The sequence below is a fragment of the Archocentrus centrarchus genome, chromosome 1, assembly GCF_007364275.1.
Source record: "Archocentrus centrarchus isolate MPI-CPG fArcCen1 chromosome 1, fArcCen1, whole genome shotgun sequence".
NCBI lineage: Eukaryota > Metazoa > Chordata > Actinopteri > Cichliformes > Cichlidae > Archocentrus > Archocentrus centrarchus.
This window is the reverse complement of record NC_044346.1, coordinates 18,101,263-18,116,444: the sequence shown is the minus strand read 5'-3', so window position 1 is coordinate 18,116,444 and position 15,182 is coordinate 18,101,263. Positions and strand designations below refer to the sequence as shown.

Sequence of the window (15,182 nt, the reverse complement as noted above, 5' to 3'; positions counted from 1 at the left end):
AACACGCCTCTGTTTACTCTCTCTTATTGAAAGATGGTGTTTATAAAATGCACTTTTAATTAAACACTAAATTGCTACCATCTGAAGTGTACTGCAATGAACCTGCTGTCGTCTCTTTATTAATCAGGACCAAGACACTGTTCTACTCTCAGAATGTACCTTCATAATTATAGAAGCGCTAGCAAATTAATGTCCTCTGTCTTACTCAGTAATTCTTGCAAGTTATCACATATTTGTTGCTTTTCTTCTTGGTTTGGCTTTATCAGTGATTTACACATGAGAGCTTGCAAATGTGACTCTTTGCTGGTGCCACACATTCATCAGCACTGAGAGAACAGCACAAAGGATGATCAATAGTCACATGCTTGGCTGATTTCACACTTTATTTAGGGAAGGGAATGTGCGGCATTTATTTGTGTTCTCTCTGAAGTCTTACTTTGATCTAAAATGGTTCATTTACTTTCACAGGTGAAGTGGAGTGGTAATAAATTGGGGGAAAAAGAATTAGGTGCTTTTGATATGAAACAAGACATTTCTTTATGGCTTTTTTGAACAAAATCAGTGTTGTAAAGAAATGTCTACTCCTGGAAACAGCTACATGACATCCCACAAACTGCCTTCATTGTAAGACTGAATGTACAATTTCATTTTAGATATCCAACTTTCCAATTTCACTAGAGGAAAAAAAATGGCTACTAAGAATATCCGTTTAGTGACACCATAGGCTTCTCTTTTTGCAGTAATCTTCACTGCAGTAGTAATACATGAACACACTGGAATGGAAAATGAACTCAGTGACTCTACAAGAATGCTCTAGCTGAGGGAAATTATTTACACTGTGTAAGACTGACAAACAAATTCTCTTAACTGTTAAATAAAAAAGGGCAATTATCATAAGAACTGTAAAGAAAATAATTAAAATGAAAGTATGTGGAGCCAAAAAGAGACAACTTTACCCATGATTCTTGACATTGATTTGAATCCTTTCTTTTAGATTTTATTTTCCTTGCTTCATGCACTGTTTAGATTTAAGCACCAAGACTACTTGGTCAAGGCCCAACCTGGGGGTTTGTCCAAAGACAAAAATGAAAGGCTCACCTGATATTTGGACTAAAGGCTACACTGCATTCTTCAGTTTTTATTATTGTTAAACAATTCATACATTTTCCTCTTTATGACTCTTAAGTTATTTTTAACAGCTTTAACACCTATGCTGGTAAAGTAAAAAGCTCCTAACCTGAGAAATTCCTGACCATAATCCTTCTGTTTCCTTGTTATCAGTTTCTAGTTGTTGTAACTGTGTTGTGCAGGCCCACACATGCACACACATGCACACATATGCTCTAATCGGCCAGTCTGTTAGAAAGGTCTGCTGAGCTGTTTGTTAAAGGCGATGTCGATATCACCCACTGACATGGCAGAAAGTCAAAGTATTTAGGCATGTAGACATGGTCAAGACGGCCTGCTGAAGATCAAACCAAACTGTTTAATTTAATGATAGTATCAACATAGGAAAACAGTTTTATGTTATTTTAACTTTATTACATATAGAATTGCAGCAGCTTTTAAGGACAACTTAAAAGTGGGTGTTTCAGTCAATCTGTAGTGTTTCATATGTTGTTTATTATATTATTGCTGACTCATTAAAAAACAAAGTCCACATCATTGTGATAAGCATTCTATTGTAGCTACATAAAAAAGAGCTTGGTGTATTACAGAAATTATTCATTTTTTCTCTTCTTCTGTAACTTCCTCATCTTTCTTCTCTTCTTTGATGTCTTCATCCTTTCTTTCTTCATCACCTGCTTCACCTGTTTTTTCTTCTTCCTTCTTTTCTTCATCTTCCTTTGTCATGTCACCTTTTTTCTCATCTTCCACTTCTTCCTCTTCGTGCTTTTCTTCCTCTTCTTTTGTTGTCTCACTTTTTTTCTCTTCTTCCACTATTTCATCTTCCTTTTTCTCCCCATCCTCCGCTTCCTCTTCTTTTTTAACTCCTCCTTCTTCCTCATCTTCTTCTACCTCCTCCCCAGTTAAGCACTCGAGATCTGCAATACGATGCCTCAGAGCTTTGTCTGCATTATCATAATTTCCTAAGATCTTCTTTAGCTTGGCCTGCATCAGCTCCATAGTGCTATACAATTTGTTGACCTTCTCCTCCAGCTCTTTTTGCTCAGGCTTGATGTTAGCTGGGTCTAAGTCTATCAGACCATCTTTCATCAGGATCTGCCGGCCCTTATCCTCAAGCATGCCTTTGGCATCTGGATACTCTACCAGTGATTCCATCAGGTCATCCTTGGAAAGGCAGAAGAGCTCTGAGTATCCAATGCTGCGAATGTTGGCTGTCCGCCTGTTACCTGCTTTGCTGCCTTTAATATTAAGAATACTAATCTCACCAAAGTAGCTGCCACTTCCGAGCACAACAAACTGTGTTACACCATCATCAGCAACAACTGCCAGTTTTCCATCTTTGATAATATACATCTCACGGCCAATGTCGCCTTTCTTACAGATGTAATCTCCAGGGCTGAACACCTGTGGCCGGAGTTTGAGCACCAGCTCAATCAACAGGCCTGCCTCACAGTCTGCAAAAATCCGAACTTTCTTTAGCGTATCCATGTGGACTTGGATGGCTATTTCCGCTTTTAGCTTGTCTGGAAGATACCTTAGCACCTCTCTTTCATCCTGTGCCTTGCCATTATTCCACAGATAGTCAAACCACTTAATGACTCGCAACTCTAGATCCTTACTAACCTTTCGAACCTGAAAATGAACAGAAAGCAAGAGCATTAACGGAATATTCAAAGTCTAGATTATTGCATTAATCTAATGTTTGATCCACGTGTTTTAGTGAATGTTCATTTACCTGCATGTACTGCTTTATATTGTCAATGCGGGCCTGGAATTGGGCTTGGGCTGCATTCATATTGGAAATCATGGTGGCAATGTTTCCCACAATGGTGGCAAAGATCAGGACTCCAACTAAAAAGTCAGCAACATGGAAGAGAAATTCTGAGTCCAAAGCTGGTGGTGGGGTTTCTCCGATGGTGGTCAGAGTCAGTGTGGACCAGTACAGGCTAAAAGCATACTTCCTCATGGGCAGCCCAAAGTCAGGCTCTTCAGGATCATCCACAGCAGGGTAAACCCAGTCGTCCGCACCAAATCCAATCGATTTGGAAAAAGAGAAGTACAAGCAGGCATTCCAGTGGATGATAATGAGGATGTACATGATAAGGTTTACAATGCGGAAGATGTTGGGGTAGTTGGTTTTAGTCTCCGTTCTGGTAAAGAACTCCATCATGCGGCCAATTCTCACCAGCTTGTTAATGCGGATTTCTGGATAGTCAATACCAAGGAGGAAGTAGAAGATGTCAGTGGGCAGCATAGAGAAAACATCGAGACGAAACTGGAAGCTGCTGATGTATCGATCCAAAAGCAGCTTCTTATCTTTCACTAACAAGCCTTGTTCAAGGTAACCTGCAATTGAAAGAGGTACAGTGTTTTCAGGGATGATGTGCATTTAAATACAATATGGAATTGTTCTCTTCATTGCTATAATCACTGTTTAAGGATCACGGTTCAAACAGTAATTATTAGCAGCAGAATGGGTAAGGTTATACTTTTACCTGTTCGGGTTCTGAAGAACATATCAGCCAGGTAGATAAGGTCAGAAGTGTAGTCCAGAATAATCCAGTAAATTATGTAGTCATGCTGCAGCTCCTCAAAACAAGCCCTGTTTGCAGGAGAAGATGACCGCCAGCAGGGTGTTTTATAAATGCGTACGAGTAACTTCATACTATGTCCTGTTGTGCTACATAATCCCACTAATCGATACCAACAAAAAAGTACAGCAAACTTCAAGTTAAAACAAAGACCTTCCAACACTGTAAAAAAATTTTACAGAATTTTCCTGTTATTTTAAAATATGTGAAATATCAATAAAATCACAAATAAAAACTTTGAAGTAAGATGTCTAATGTAAAATAATGTGAAAAAAAATTACCTGTGAGTAAACATGATTTTTTCACAGGAAAAGGACTGTAAAAATCCAGTGACAAATGTTTGTTTTAAAGATAAAACTGTTAAATTTTAGTTTATTGATGTAAATACATATCTGAAATCTGATGCACCGAGTGCATAATGACACAAAAACTGTCTGTAATTTCACATGGATTCATACATTAGGGAACAACTATGTTGAGTCATCATGGAAGTTTTCATCTGAAAGTTACTAAATTTGGCAACAAATTTACTGTAATTTTTACTATTACTATAATTTTTACACTGTTAAAATAATTCTTGTAAAATCACAAAATCTTCCGCTCCCATCTCCCCTCACTCATGAACAAGACCCTTTTTTCAGGTGTCTTGTTGCCAACTCCTCAACTTGGGGAGTGGGAGATTGACAGATTGGGGCTGCGGCTGCCGTGATGCAGATGCTGCACCGGTCCACCGTGGTGAGGAGAGAGCTGAGCATGAAAGCTAAACTGTCAATTTAATGGTCGATCTACGTCTCAAACTCTCACCTATGGTCACAATAGTGACCAAAAGAACAAGATCACGTCTCCCGGGCGCTTCTTGGGAGAGGTGTTCGGGCATGTCCTATGGGGAGGAGGCAGACCCAGGACATGCTGGAGAGATTATATCTCTCAGCTTGCCTGGGAACACTTCTGTGTCCCCCTGGACGAGCTGAAGGAGGTGGCTGGGGAGAGAGAGGTCTGGGCTTCTCAGCTTAGGCTGCTACCCCTGCGACCCGGCCACGGATAAGTGGAAGAAACGGATGGATGGAGTATGTAACGTCTGCAAGTACTAGCAAACTGTTAAAACAGTTTACAGCCTGATGATGCCTGTTCTCCTCTGAGGCCTTGATAGTACTGATTGGGAGACCAACACACGTGTCATTTTGCCTGACTGCATCGTCACCTGCTGACCAGAAAGTTGTAGTTTGAGTACTACCAACATGAGTTGGCAGGATTAAAACCTTTTTTCTAATTTTTTACGGAACGGAAAATTTGCTTCTCTAACAGAATTTTTCTGGCACACCAGAACACAGAATATTTCTGTGATTTCATGACACAGAAAATTTCAGCTTCTTTAAAGTATTTTTTGGCACCCCAGCTACCAGGATTTCATGACACAGAAAATGGTGTTTTTGAAAAAAAAAAAGTTTGGGTTTTTTTTTGGCTCCTCAGTTGCCAGAATATTTTTATGATTTAACAAGATTTTTTTTTTTTTAAATACACTTAGGTTTTTAGTATACAGTTATTTCTCTGCACAAAATCACGCTGCAGCTAGTTTGAACTGGTTCACTTAAATAAGATATGAAAAGCATTTGATGTCACTAAATGAAATCGCATAAACGTTTGACCTGTAGGGAAATTCATTTCTGAAAGAATAACTGATTTATAAGTCACCTGGCTATGATCATGGTCCAATTATACATGACTGGAAGTGTGATGATGAAGAGCCAGTTGTAATACAAATTCCCAGCTGGATTAATGACAAATATTTCTCCTGGCCTATGAAGGGAAGAATGAAAGTGTAAATTCAATAACTGAAATCATATAACACATAAAATTTCTTTTGAGAAATTTAACTTACTTATCCTTATCCTTGTTCTTGTCCTTCTCTTTTTCTTTCTCCTTTTCTTTCTCTTTCTCCTTTTCTTTCTCTTTCTCTTTCTCCTTTTCTTTCTCTTTCTCTTTCTCCTTTTCTTTCTCTTTCTCTTTCTCCTTTTCTTTCTCTTTGTCCTTTTCTTTTTCTTCTTCCTTTTCCTTCTTCTCCTCCTTCTTTCTGTAATGTGCAATTATACACTGAAGAATGCTGATACTGACAGGTATTCCTTAATAACATAGTAACATTTCCTAATGGGTTTGGAGATAAAGTAATTACTCTTTTTTTGCCTTCTTCTCTTTCTTCTCCTTCTTCTCCTTCTTCTCCTTTTTCTCCTTTTTCATTATTTTCTTTTTTTCTCTGAAAAAAATGATTAATGCAGCACATTTAACAAGATCACAGAAATCTAAAGAAGCCTTTTTTTAATCTTTCATGACTCCAAATTGAACTTACTCTTCATTGTTATTGTTGTTATTTGTGTTGCCCAAATGATGAGGATTTGATTGGTGTGCAGTTCTGGAACAAATGCAGCACATTTTATTAACTACTTGTAGAAAATCTTTGGATCTTTTTTTCCTCATCATTATTTTTTATGTATTTACATGTAAGCTTTACTTACAGGCCATCATCACTGTACTCTTCACTGTCATTGGCAAGTTGTGGTGCAACATAAGGTGGAAAGCTGAGGAGAGGATGAGTGGCTGTGGCCATTGCAGCAGACCTGCAGTATATGCTACAAAAAAATCAGGATGACAGCTTTGAGCTAGACTGGAAATTAAGTACTCTTGCATAGTAAATCATTTTTTTAGCACTGCACAATTAATGCATATTTTAAACAAACTAAAAACAAAGTATTTTGGGAGCTTATTAATCACCTAGTTTTAAAAGAAAAAACAAAAAATATTATCTGTTCTTTGATTTACTGTAGAGACTTATACCCCATGATTTTTTTGTTAGAAACAAGTGTAATACCGCCTCCATGGAGTCAGAACTGTGTTGTCAAACCTGTTTACTGTGTCACCATCTAAGTTAATAATGATGGAAAAGAATCAATAAATAAATATGTATACATACAGTACCAGTTAAAAGTTTGGAGACACTCACCAAACTTTTGACTGGCACTGTACCTAAAAAATAAATGATTTTGTTAGCTTCATCCACATCATGTACCATTTATAGCCATTGTTACTTTTGCATTTGTAGTGTTGCAGTTAGTAAACAAATTGTCTTACAAATCTGAATGAATTATAGATCCTGCAAAAATAATTTACAGTATTGTGTGATTAAACTTACCTTTTCCAATCTTTAATGGGATGTGAAGTTCATTTCCCTTTAGATTTCTTGAGGCTAGACACTCACAGTATTCATAGATTTATTGCATCATCAGTCATCAAACGCTATTTAATAATGTGTAACAACATGTAGCTAGGCAACTGACACCTGTAACAACTGAGTCTATCTAACTGTGTCATAGAGTCTCAGTGACCCTGACAGGGATTTGTGGATTAGAGTTGTCTGAGAAGAGGGGAGGCAAAGTCATTCACTCTCCCTGTTTGCCCACTCCAGCAGGAGAGATTCATATGAGTGAAGTTTCGACAAGCCTCAGTTAACCTCTTAGCCAGGATTCACAAAGCTGAAAATCATTATGTGTTGACACTGTTTTTTGAAATCTGCAACAGGCTATAATTTTCCTGCTCATTTGCGGAACAGAGGATTTAGTCTGCTTGCACACACACGCACACACACAAACACACACACACACACACACAAACACACGCACACTTCTCCTGCTCAGTCAGCACTCTCATCCATATCCTGCTTTGATCCTATTAGATCATGCCCAGTAGAACAGATTCCAGATCAGCCTTAAAGGAATAATAATGACGAGAGTGAAATCAAAGCAGAACCTCTATCAGTGAATAATGTGTCCACGAGTGTACTAAGGAAATCCTGTGGTTCAGTGGCGCTCCCTGTTGGCTGATGTGGTGTTTGCAGTTTTATAACCACAAATTTCACAGTTTGCATTTGAACTGAAGCACATTTGTGGGAATTTGGTGTACTTTATTCTACACTGAATTGATTAGGAATAAGCATAAATATATGATTTTGATGTGGTGATGTCACTGTTGAAACCTAGTGGGACACTTGACTAGAAAGAAAAACAGCGACACAAAAACAACAAGACATGGATGCAGTACACACCATACGATATTTTTTTAGGACTTTAATGGTTTTGTACTGTAGAAGGTACAGTAAAAGAAGAAAACGTTAGATAATTTTTAACTATTTATACAATGTGTTAATGAGTCACACTAAACCTTCAAGAAAAAGACAAAAAACACTCACAAAAACTCTTTCAGATCTGGACTGAAAACACATTGTAATTGATTCACTTTACAGTGTTAAAATATTTTTCCTCATTTTTTTTTTTTAAATCTCTGTTTAACTACATTATCTGTGGCTGTTTTCAGCCATAGTTTTATGTGCTAACAGAGGATGATGTTGGCTGGTGATGAGAGGCAGGCTACAGTGCAGTGGGATCTGCTGCCCCGTCTGTCATGTTAGTCTCAGCAGCCAGTGCGGCTGCACCGACATCAGTGGCACCGGCATCAACCTCAGCTGGGACATCACCAGCAGTAAGTATATCAGCCTTGGCAGGGGCAGCTGGATCAACAGCCACCCCAGGGGCTGCTAGGGCACTGTCAACAGGAACTACATCAACTGGAGGCACGTCCACAGTAGCAGCATCAACTGGAGCAGCATCTACAGGGACATCAGGGTTTGCAGAAGGTTCTGCCGCTTCAACCACGGCTGGGTCGGCCTCAGCTGCCTCCACTTCCTCGGCCTCCTCTACCTCATCAGAGTTTAGTGGGGCAGGTGATCCAGTTTTGGTGGCAGGGTTCACATCCTGCGCCGAGGAAAGGGAAAAGATACTATATCATATATATGTAAATAACAAATTATGAATTATGGCTGAATTCTTTTTGGTTGCTTCAGTTTCAGGGTTCCTACCTGTGACACTGTCATGTTTAACAAAGCTCTTGTTTGCACTAATGTTCAAGCAAAATGTTTGCAGTATTGACTGAAAAAATGTGCAACACTTTGATTCGCTGGCTTTTTCCCCCCTCCAACAGTACTGCATCTATCCTGAATGTGCCCTTTTTCAACTAGCTGTTTTAACAGTGTTTGCACATAGCACCTACTAGTGTCTTCATTTTAGCTTCAATTTATTTATTTAGGTATCTGAGGAAAAGCCTCAATTTATTCGACAAGGGGAGTGTGTTTGTTCTTCATGCATAACAAATTTTAACCCACTTTGCTTTCTTTTTCAGTTCCACAATTAGGCTCATCTAAAACCATTTCTTTGTGGACAGAAAAGTAGATGTGAGTAAACATGATAGGGTTCTAGCAAATATTTCTGTAAACAGGGAGAAAAATGTCCACATGGATTTATCTCTGTTAAGTGTTAACAAACAATATGCAGTTCAGCATGAAATGGAAATGCCTGAGCACCTCTGTCTCATCCTCTGAAGCATCTCCAACAGGGATGGGAGCTGGAGGGGGGACATCAGCTGACTGTGGCGGTGCAGCATCGACCTGCATTAAAAGTATATTTTTATTATTAATAATAATAATAACTCAAACAGGAAATAAATTTATAATATATGCAATTATAATATATGTCATAGTGCTGTGTGTATACTCACCACAGCAGGCCCATAATTTTATGTCAGTTCACAAATAAGTAACACACAAACTTCAACAATCATGCCAAAAGTTTCTTCCTTTAAGTTTTCACAGAAATCCATTACTAAACTCCTGTTCAAACAAGCTTACAAGAATAAACTTACAGAAGCATGAGCAGAGGGAAGGAAGGGATTTTGTACTATTCCCTGGAAAGAAACAATGACAAGAACAATTTTTTAAAAATTGATAATCATAAATGAGCATTCATGCAAGGACTAAGTGAAGTTTTTCTTTAGTTTAAACATCGCTGAATCCCAACAACCTGCTGCTGGTACAGCCTATACAGCTCCATCCACCTCAGGGCTTCATTAGCATGCACTGCAACCTGCAAATAAATACCAGACGTCTTCAGACATGTGCTGCAATTAAACCAATTATGCCCTGTCTCTCAGACAGCTATCATACTGAACAATTGATGACATGACAAAAACACAGTCATAGCAGACAGACCCAAAGCTTAACAGAAAAGTTAAAAAGGCGTTCTTACCTCAGTGCTTTCACTTGCTGGAGCCTGCAATTTAAGGAAGAGAAATGAACAAACAGCAGTTAGATGTGACCTGACCCAAAGGACAGCTGTGTTTGAAAAAGGGATCAGATGACAGATTGAAAAATACACAATATAAGACTCACAGGAGCAGCCAAGGTAGAGACCAGGAGGCACATGAAGAACACAAGCTGCTTCATTTTGACTGTTTCAATAGAAAAACATGTAAAACACACAATGCAGGTTTTTAGCTTCAGTTTCTTTGCTGAATGAGGGAAAATATTTTTCAAAATTGAGACAGAAATTATTTTAAAAATTATAAAAGTTATTTGTGAAGAAAACAATGTCAACAAAAAAAAAAGAAAATTCTTTCCATATGTAAATTCATTAAAATTTTCTTACCTTGCTGTGCAGAGAAATCGTGAAGAAGTAGCTCCTCAGTAATGAAGAGTAGTCTACTTCATGTCCCATATGGATGCCACTTATATGCTGGAATATCCTGTAACAGCCAATCACATCCAGTAAAACATGTACAACTATGTGTTTGAAGATTTCTTCTTACATGTCAAAAGTGAAAAAAAGAGGTATCTAGGGTTGAGGCCCCTGTTGTTGTTAATTACATGCTATGCAAGTATGCTTAGCACACATGCCCACCTTCATTGCCCTAAAGCCAAACTTAAAAAAAAAATAGACACCATGAAGTAGACATAAGCATGTAACGATATGACAGAGAGTCCCTTCTTAGTTTGACTTGAAAACAATGAAAAGGAAAATAAATAACTTAAGTATCTGCAACATCTTATTATTAAAAATACTGTGAGTACTGATGATAGCCGCTGAAACATACCAAAATGCTCATCCTCCAAAGTATGGCACTCAGTTGAACAGAATTATGTGCATTTTGCTCATAATATATTTGTGTCTAAGAATTCTGAAGGCAGCAACTTGCAATGATAGATAGATAGATAGATAGATAGATAGATAGATAGATAGATAGATAGATAGATAGATAGATAGATAGATAGATAGATAGATAGATAGATAGATAGATAGATAGATAGATAGATAGATAGATAGATAGATAGATACTGTTTTACAGTACTGTTTTATAGAATGGATGCATGCTGATGAGTTTAGTCAAACAACTACGTTTTTCTCAATTGAACAGCACATTTCACACAAGTTTTCCAAAGAGTATTTTCATCTAAATGAATAGTAAAACTTACAGTGGGTTTAAGTGTCAGTGGCAAGCACCTCTTTTGTGGTGTCTGAGCTTTAACTAATGTGTTTGCTTTAGGTGGTGTGGCTGTACATCACAGTCATTTTGAACATTGTAGGTTACTTGTGTTTATTTTTTCAGGTTCCAGATCAGATAATGAAGGAGTTACTCTGTAATTTACAGAACTCTATACTGCTCTTGCCTCAAATGTGCTGAGCTAATCAGTTTTGCACAAAGATAATCTCTTCATGCATTCTGATTATTTCATTTTTGTGCAAATGCATTTACAAAATTGTGGTTATAAAGTGATCATCTGTTCCAACAGGAATATTAAACTTTTAACCTTCAAACTATGCTTTGTTTCATGGAAACTACAGTTCTGTTTTACAAATAAATGCCATGCTTTCAGAATTATAATTTTCATTTTATGCATAATTATGCAATGAGAATGTGTTTTAAGAATAAAAGCAACAACTAAGTTCCTGTCTCGGCCAGTAAACTCTTGAAAAGGAGATTTTGTTTTTCCTGGTTAAATAAAAAATAAATAAATAAAAAATTAAGCAGTGTAAATTTGGAGGTTGGCTTCTTAAATGTCACAGAATGAAATAAATAATTTTTCTCAAAGTGAAAAAATTAAAACTAAAATTAACTTGCACCAAAGGACTGCGAGCTTCATAAAAGTCTATAGCAGGGGTCTTCAACTCCAGGCCTCGAGAGTCCCTGTCCTGCAGGTTTTAGATGTGTCTCTGCTTCAACACATCTGAGCCAAATATAGTCATTAGCAGGAGTCTGGAGAACTTGACTGCATTCTGAGGAGGTAATTCATCCATTTGATTCAGGTGTGTTGGATCAGGGACACATCTAAAACCTGCAGGACAGGGGCTCTCGAGGCCTGGAGTTGAAGAGCCCTGGTCTATAGGGAAGCAACCCTATGTTTCCCATGTACATCACCTCAGCAAACAAAAGTGACTTAGCCCTACTTTCAAGTCTTAGGCCTCAGACACACAGCCCTAAGGACCAGTTGGTGACTCCCTGGCAACCACTAGTCTCTAGGGAAAAATGTGTATTCCCTAACTAGTTGGTGAGTGGTTTGCAAGTAGTTGCAATAGGTGAAATTAGTCACAGAGAGGTACAGTTTACAGTGTTGCTCCAAAAGCCTACTTGCAGTTTCTTTGGTCACTAGCAGATTGCTGTGGTAGTTTGCATGAAAGATGACAACTTGTCTGTAAACACTCACCAGACAGTGAGAGAGGACAGAAGACACACTGTACAAAAATTGTGACAAGACAAAACAGAACAAAACAAAACATGCAAACATATAAGTGTGGTTCCAAATACACAAATATAATCTGACTATAGAAGCATGCATATGTACAATGTCACAATAATCAAGCACAGATAAAACTGTCGATTATACTGTGGTCTTACAACTCATGAATGAGAAACGAGCTTTATTTCTATATAGAAATTCGATCTTCAGCTTTAATTTTCTTGAAAGGTGTTTCACATGGTTTTTAAAAGTGACTCTAGCATCCAGCCAAAGTCCTAAGTGTCCATCCATCCATCCATCCATCCATTTTCTTCTGATTATCCGGGGCCGGATTGCGGGGGCAGGAGCCTAACCAAAGAAGCCCAGGTTTCCCTCTCCCCAGCCACCTCCTCCAGCTCATCCAGAGGGACCCCAAGGCGTTCCCAGGCCAGTCGAGAGATATAATCTTCTCAGTGTGTCCTGGGATTACCATGGGGCCTCCTTCCGGTGGGACATGCCCGGAACACCTCACCCAAGAGGCGGCCAGAAGGCATCCTAATCAGATGCCCAAGCGTGGAGGATGTGGAGGAGCAGTGGCTCTACTCTGAGCTCCTGCTGGATTGCCGCACTCCTTACCTTATCTCTAAGAGAGAGGCCAGCCACCCTTCGAAGGAAACTCATTTCTGTTGCTTGATTTGCGATCTTATTCTTTCGGTCACTACCCAAAGCTCGTGACCATAGGTGAGGGTAGGAACGTGGATCGACCGGTAAATCGAGAGCTTCACTTTTACACTAATCTCCCTCTTCACCATGATGGACCGGTGCAGCATCCGCATCACTGCAGAAGCAGCCCCGATCCGTCTGTCGATCTCCCGCTCCCTTCTCCCGTCAATCGTGAACAAAACCCCGAGATACTTGAACTCCTCCACTTGGGGCAGAAACTCGTCCCTGAGCCAGAGAGGGCACTCCACCCTTTTCTGGCTGAGGACCATGGCCTCAGACTTAGAGGTGCTGATTCTCATTCCAGCCGCTTCACACTCGGCTGCGAACCATTCCACTGCAAGCTGGAGGCCACCCCCTGATGAAGCCAACAGGATCGCGTCATCTCCAAAGAGCAGAGATGAGACTCTGAGGCCACCAAGGAAGAAGCCTTCCGCCACCTGGCTACGTCTAGAAATTCTGTCCATAAAAATTATGAACAGAATCGGTGACAAAGGGCAGCCCTGACGGAGTCCAACACCCACAGGAAACAAATCCGACTTATTACCGGCTATACGGGCCAAGCTCTCACTGTGGTTGTACTCCGGTTGTACAGAGACTGAATGGACCCCAAAAGGACCTCGCACAGGATACCCCGAGGGACACGGTCAAATGTCTTCTCCAAGTCCACATAGCACATGTAGACTGGTTGGGCAAACTCCCACGCACACTCAAATATCCTTGATAGGATGAAGAGCTGGTCCAGCCTTCCACGACCAGGACAAAAACCACATTGTTCCTCCTGGATCCAAGGTTCAACTAATGGGTGGACCCTCCTTTCCACTACCCTAGCATAGACCTTACCGGGGAGGCTGAAGAGTGTGATCCCCCAAAAGTCGGAGCACACCCTCCGATCTCCCTTCTTAAAGATGGGGACCACCACCCCAGTCTGCCAATCCAATGGCACTGCCCCAGATCTCCACGTGATGTTGCAGAGGCGTGTCAACCAAAAGTCTTTTTCCATAGCCTCATGAACTCCTCCCACACCTGAGTTTTTGCTTCGCCCACTGCCCGAGCTGAGTTCCGCTTGGCCTTCCGATACCTGTCAGCTGCCTCCGGAGTCCCACAGGCTAACCAAGCCTGATAGAACTCCTTCTTCAGCTCCCTTCACCTCTGGTGACCACCATCTGGTTCGGGGGTTACCACTACGACAGGCACCAACCACCTTGCAGCCACAGCTCTGAGCAGCAGCCTCAACAGTGGTGGTGCGGAACATGGTCCATTTGGACTCAATGTCCTCAGCCTCCCTCAGAATTCTGTCAACGTTCTGCCGGAGGTGGGAGTTGAAGATCTCCCAGACTGGATCTTCTGCCAGGCGTTCCCAGCGCACCCTCATAATACGTTCAGGTGCTCCAGGTCTGTTCAGCATCTTCTCCCACCACCTGATCCAACTCACCCATCAGGTGGTGATCAGTTGACAGCTCAGCTCCTCTCTTCACCTGAGTGTCCAGAATATACGACCGCATATGTGGTGATACGATTATAAAATCAATCATCGACCTGCAACCTAGGGTGTCCTGTGTCCCATAAGTTCCATGTGCACGTATGGACATCCTTATGTTTGAACATGGTGTTCAAACATAAGGATGTCCCGATGTCCCCTCCCTCCCGATGTCCCCTCCCTCCAGGTCATTGCCCACGTGAGCATTGAAGTCTCCCACCAAGACTATGGAGTCACTGGATGGAGCACTCTCCAGCACCTCACCCAGCGACTCCAAAAAGGGTGGGTACTCTAAACTGTCATTCGGCACATAAGCGCAAACAACAGTCAGGACCCTTTCCCGGCCTGAAGGCGCAGGGAAACAACCCTCTCATCCACTGGTGAAAATTCCGACATGCAGGCAGCAAGCCGGGGGGATACAAAAATACCTACCCCAGCTTGCCGCCACACACCAAGGGCAACTCCAGACTGGAACAGATTCCAGTCCCTCTCCAGAAGACTGGTTCCAGAGCCCAGGCCACGCGTTGAGGTGAGCCCTACTTTATCTAGCTGGTATCGCTCAACCTCACGCACTAGCTCAGGCTCCTTCCCCACCAGAGAGGTGACATTCCATAGCCGGGGATCGGTCCACCAGGGCCTTCGCCCTTGGCCACCGCCCGACACACACTGCACT

The 15,182-nt window shown here is 40.7% G+C and overlaps 2 protein-coding genes across 3 annotated transcripts; both read right to left on the bottom strand.

Moving 5' to 3' along the window:
* Nucleotides 1-551: 551 nt before the first annotated feature.
* cnga1a (cyclic nucleotide gated channel subunit alpha 1a) lies at nt 552-7,100 on the bottom strand. 2 transcript variants are annotated; one of them, XM_030727703.1, is made up of 8 exons: nt 6,904-7,100; nt 6,230-6,343; nt 6,064-6,126; nt 5,599-5,790; nt 5,412-5,516; nt 3,624-3,730; nt 2,864-3,474; nt 552-2,760 (listed from the first exon to the last, which is right to left on the bottom strand). In XM_030727703.1, exons 2-8 carry the CDS (start codon nt 6,319-6,321, stop codon nt 1,726-1,728), a joined length of 2,205 nt encoding a protein of 734 aa, XP_030583563.1. In that variant the 5' UTR covers nt 6,322-6,343; nt 6,904-7,100; the 3' UTR covers nt 552-1,725. The 2 variants fall into 2 exon arrangements, with proteins under 2 accessions (XP_030583563.1, XP_030583555.1); XM_030727695.1 differs by lacking the exons at nt 5,599-5,790; nt 6,064-6,126; nt 6,230-6,343; nt 6,904-7,100 and having other exon boundaries at nt 3,624-3,821; nt 5,412-5,493.
* Nucleotides 7,101-8,022: 922 nt separating this feature from the next.
* On the bottom strand, nt 8,023-10,279 carry enam (enamelin). Its single transcript, XM_030743982.1, has 7 exons — nt 10,244-10,279; nt 9,988-10,046; nt 9,845-9,868; nt 9,620-9,682; nt 9,462-9,503; nt 9,124-9,207; nt 8,023-8,518 (listed from the first exon to the last, which is right to left on the bottom strand). Exons 2-7 carry the CDS (start codon nt 10,039-10,041, stop codon nt 8,135-8,137), a joined length of 651 nt encoding a protein of 216 aa, XP_030599842.1. The 5' UTR covers nt 10,042-10,046; nt 10,244-10,279; the 3' UTR covers nt 8,023-8,134.
* Nucleotides 10,280-15,182: the final 4,903 nt, after the last annotated feature.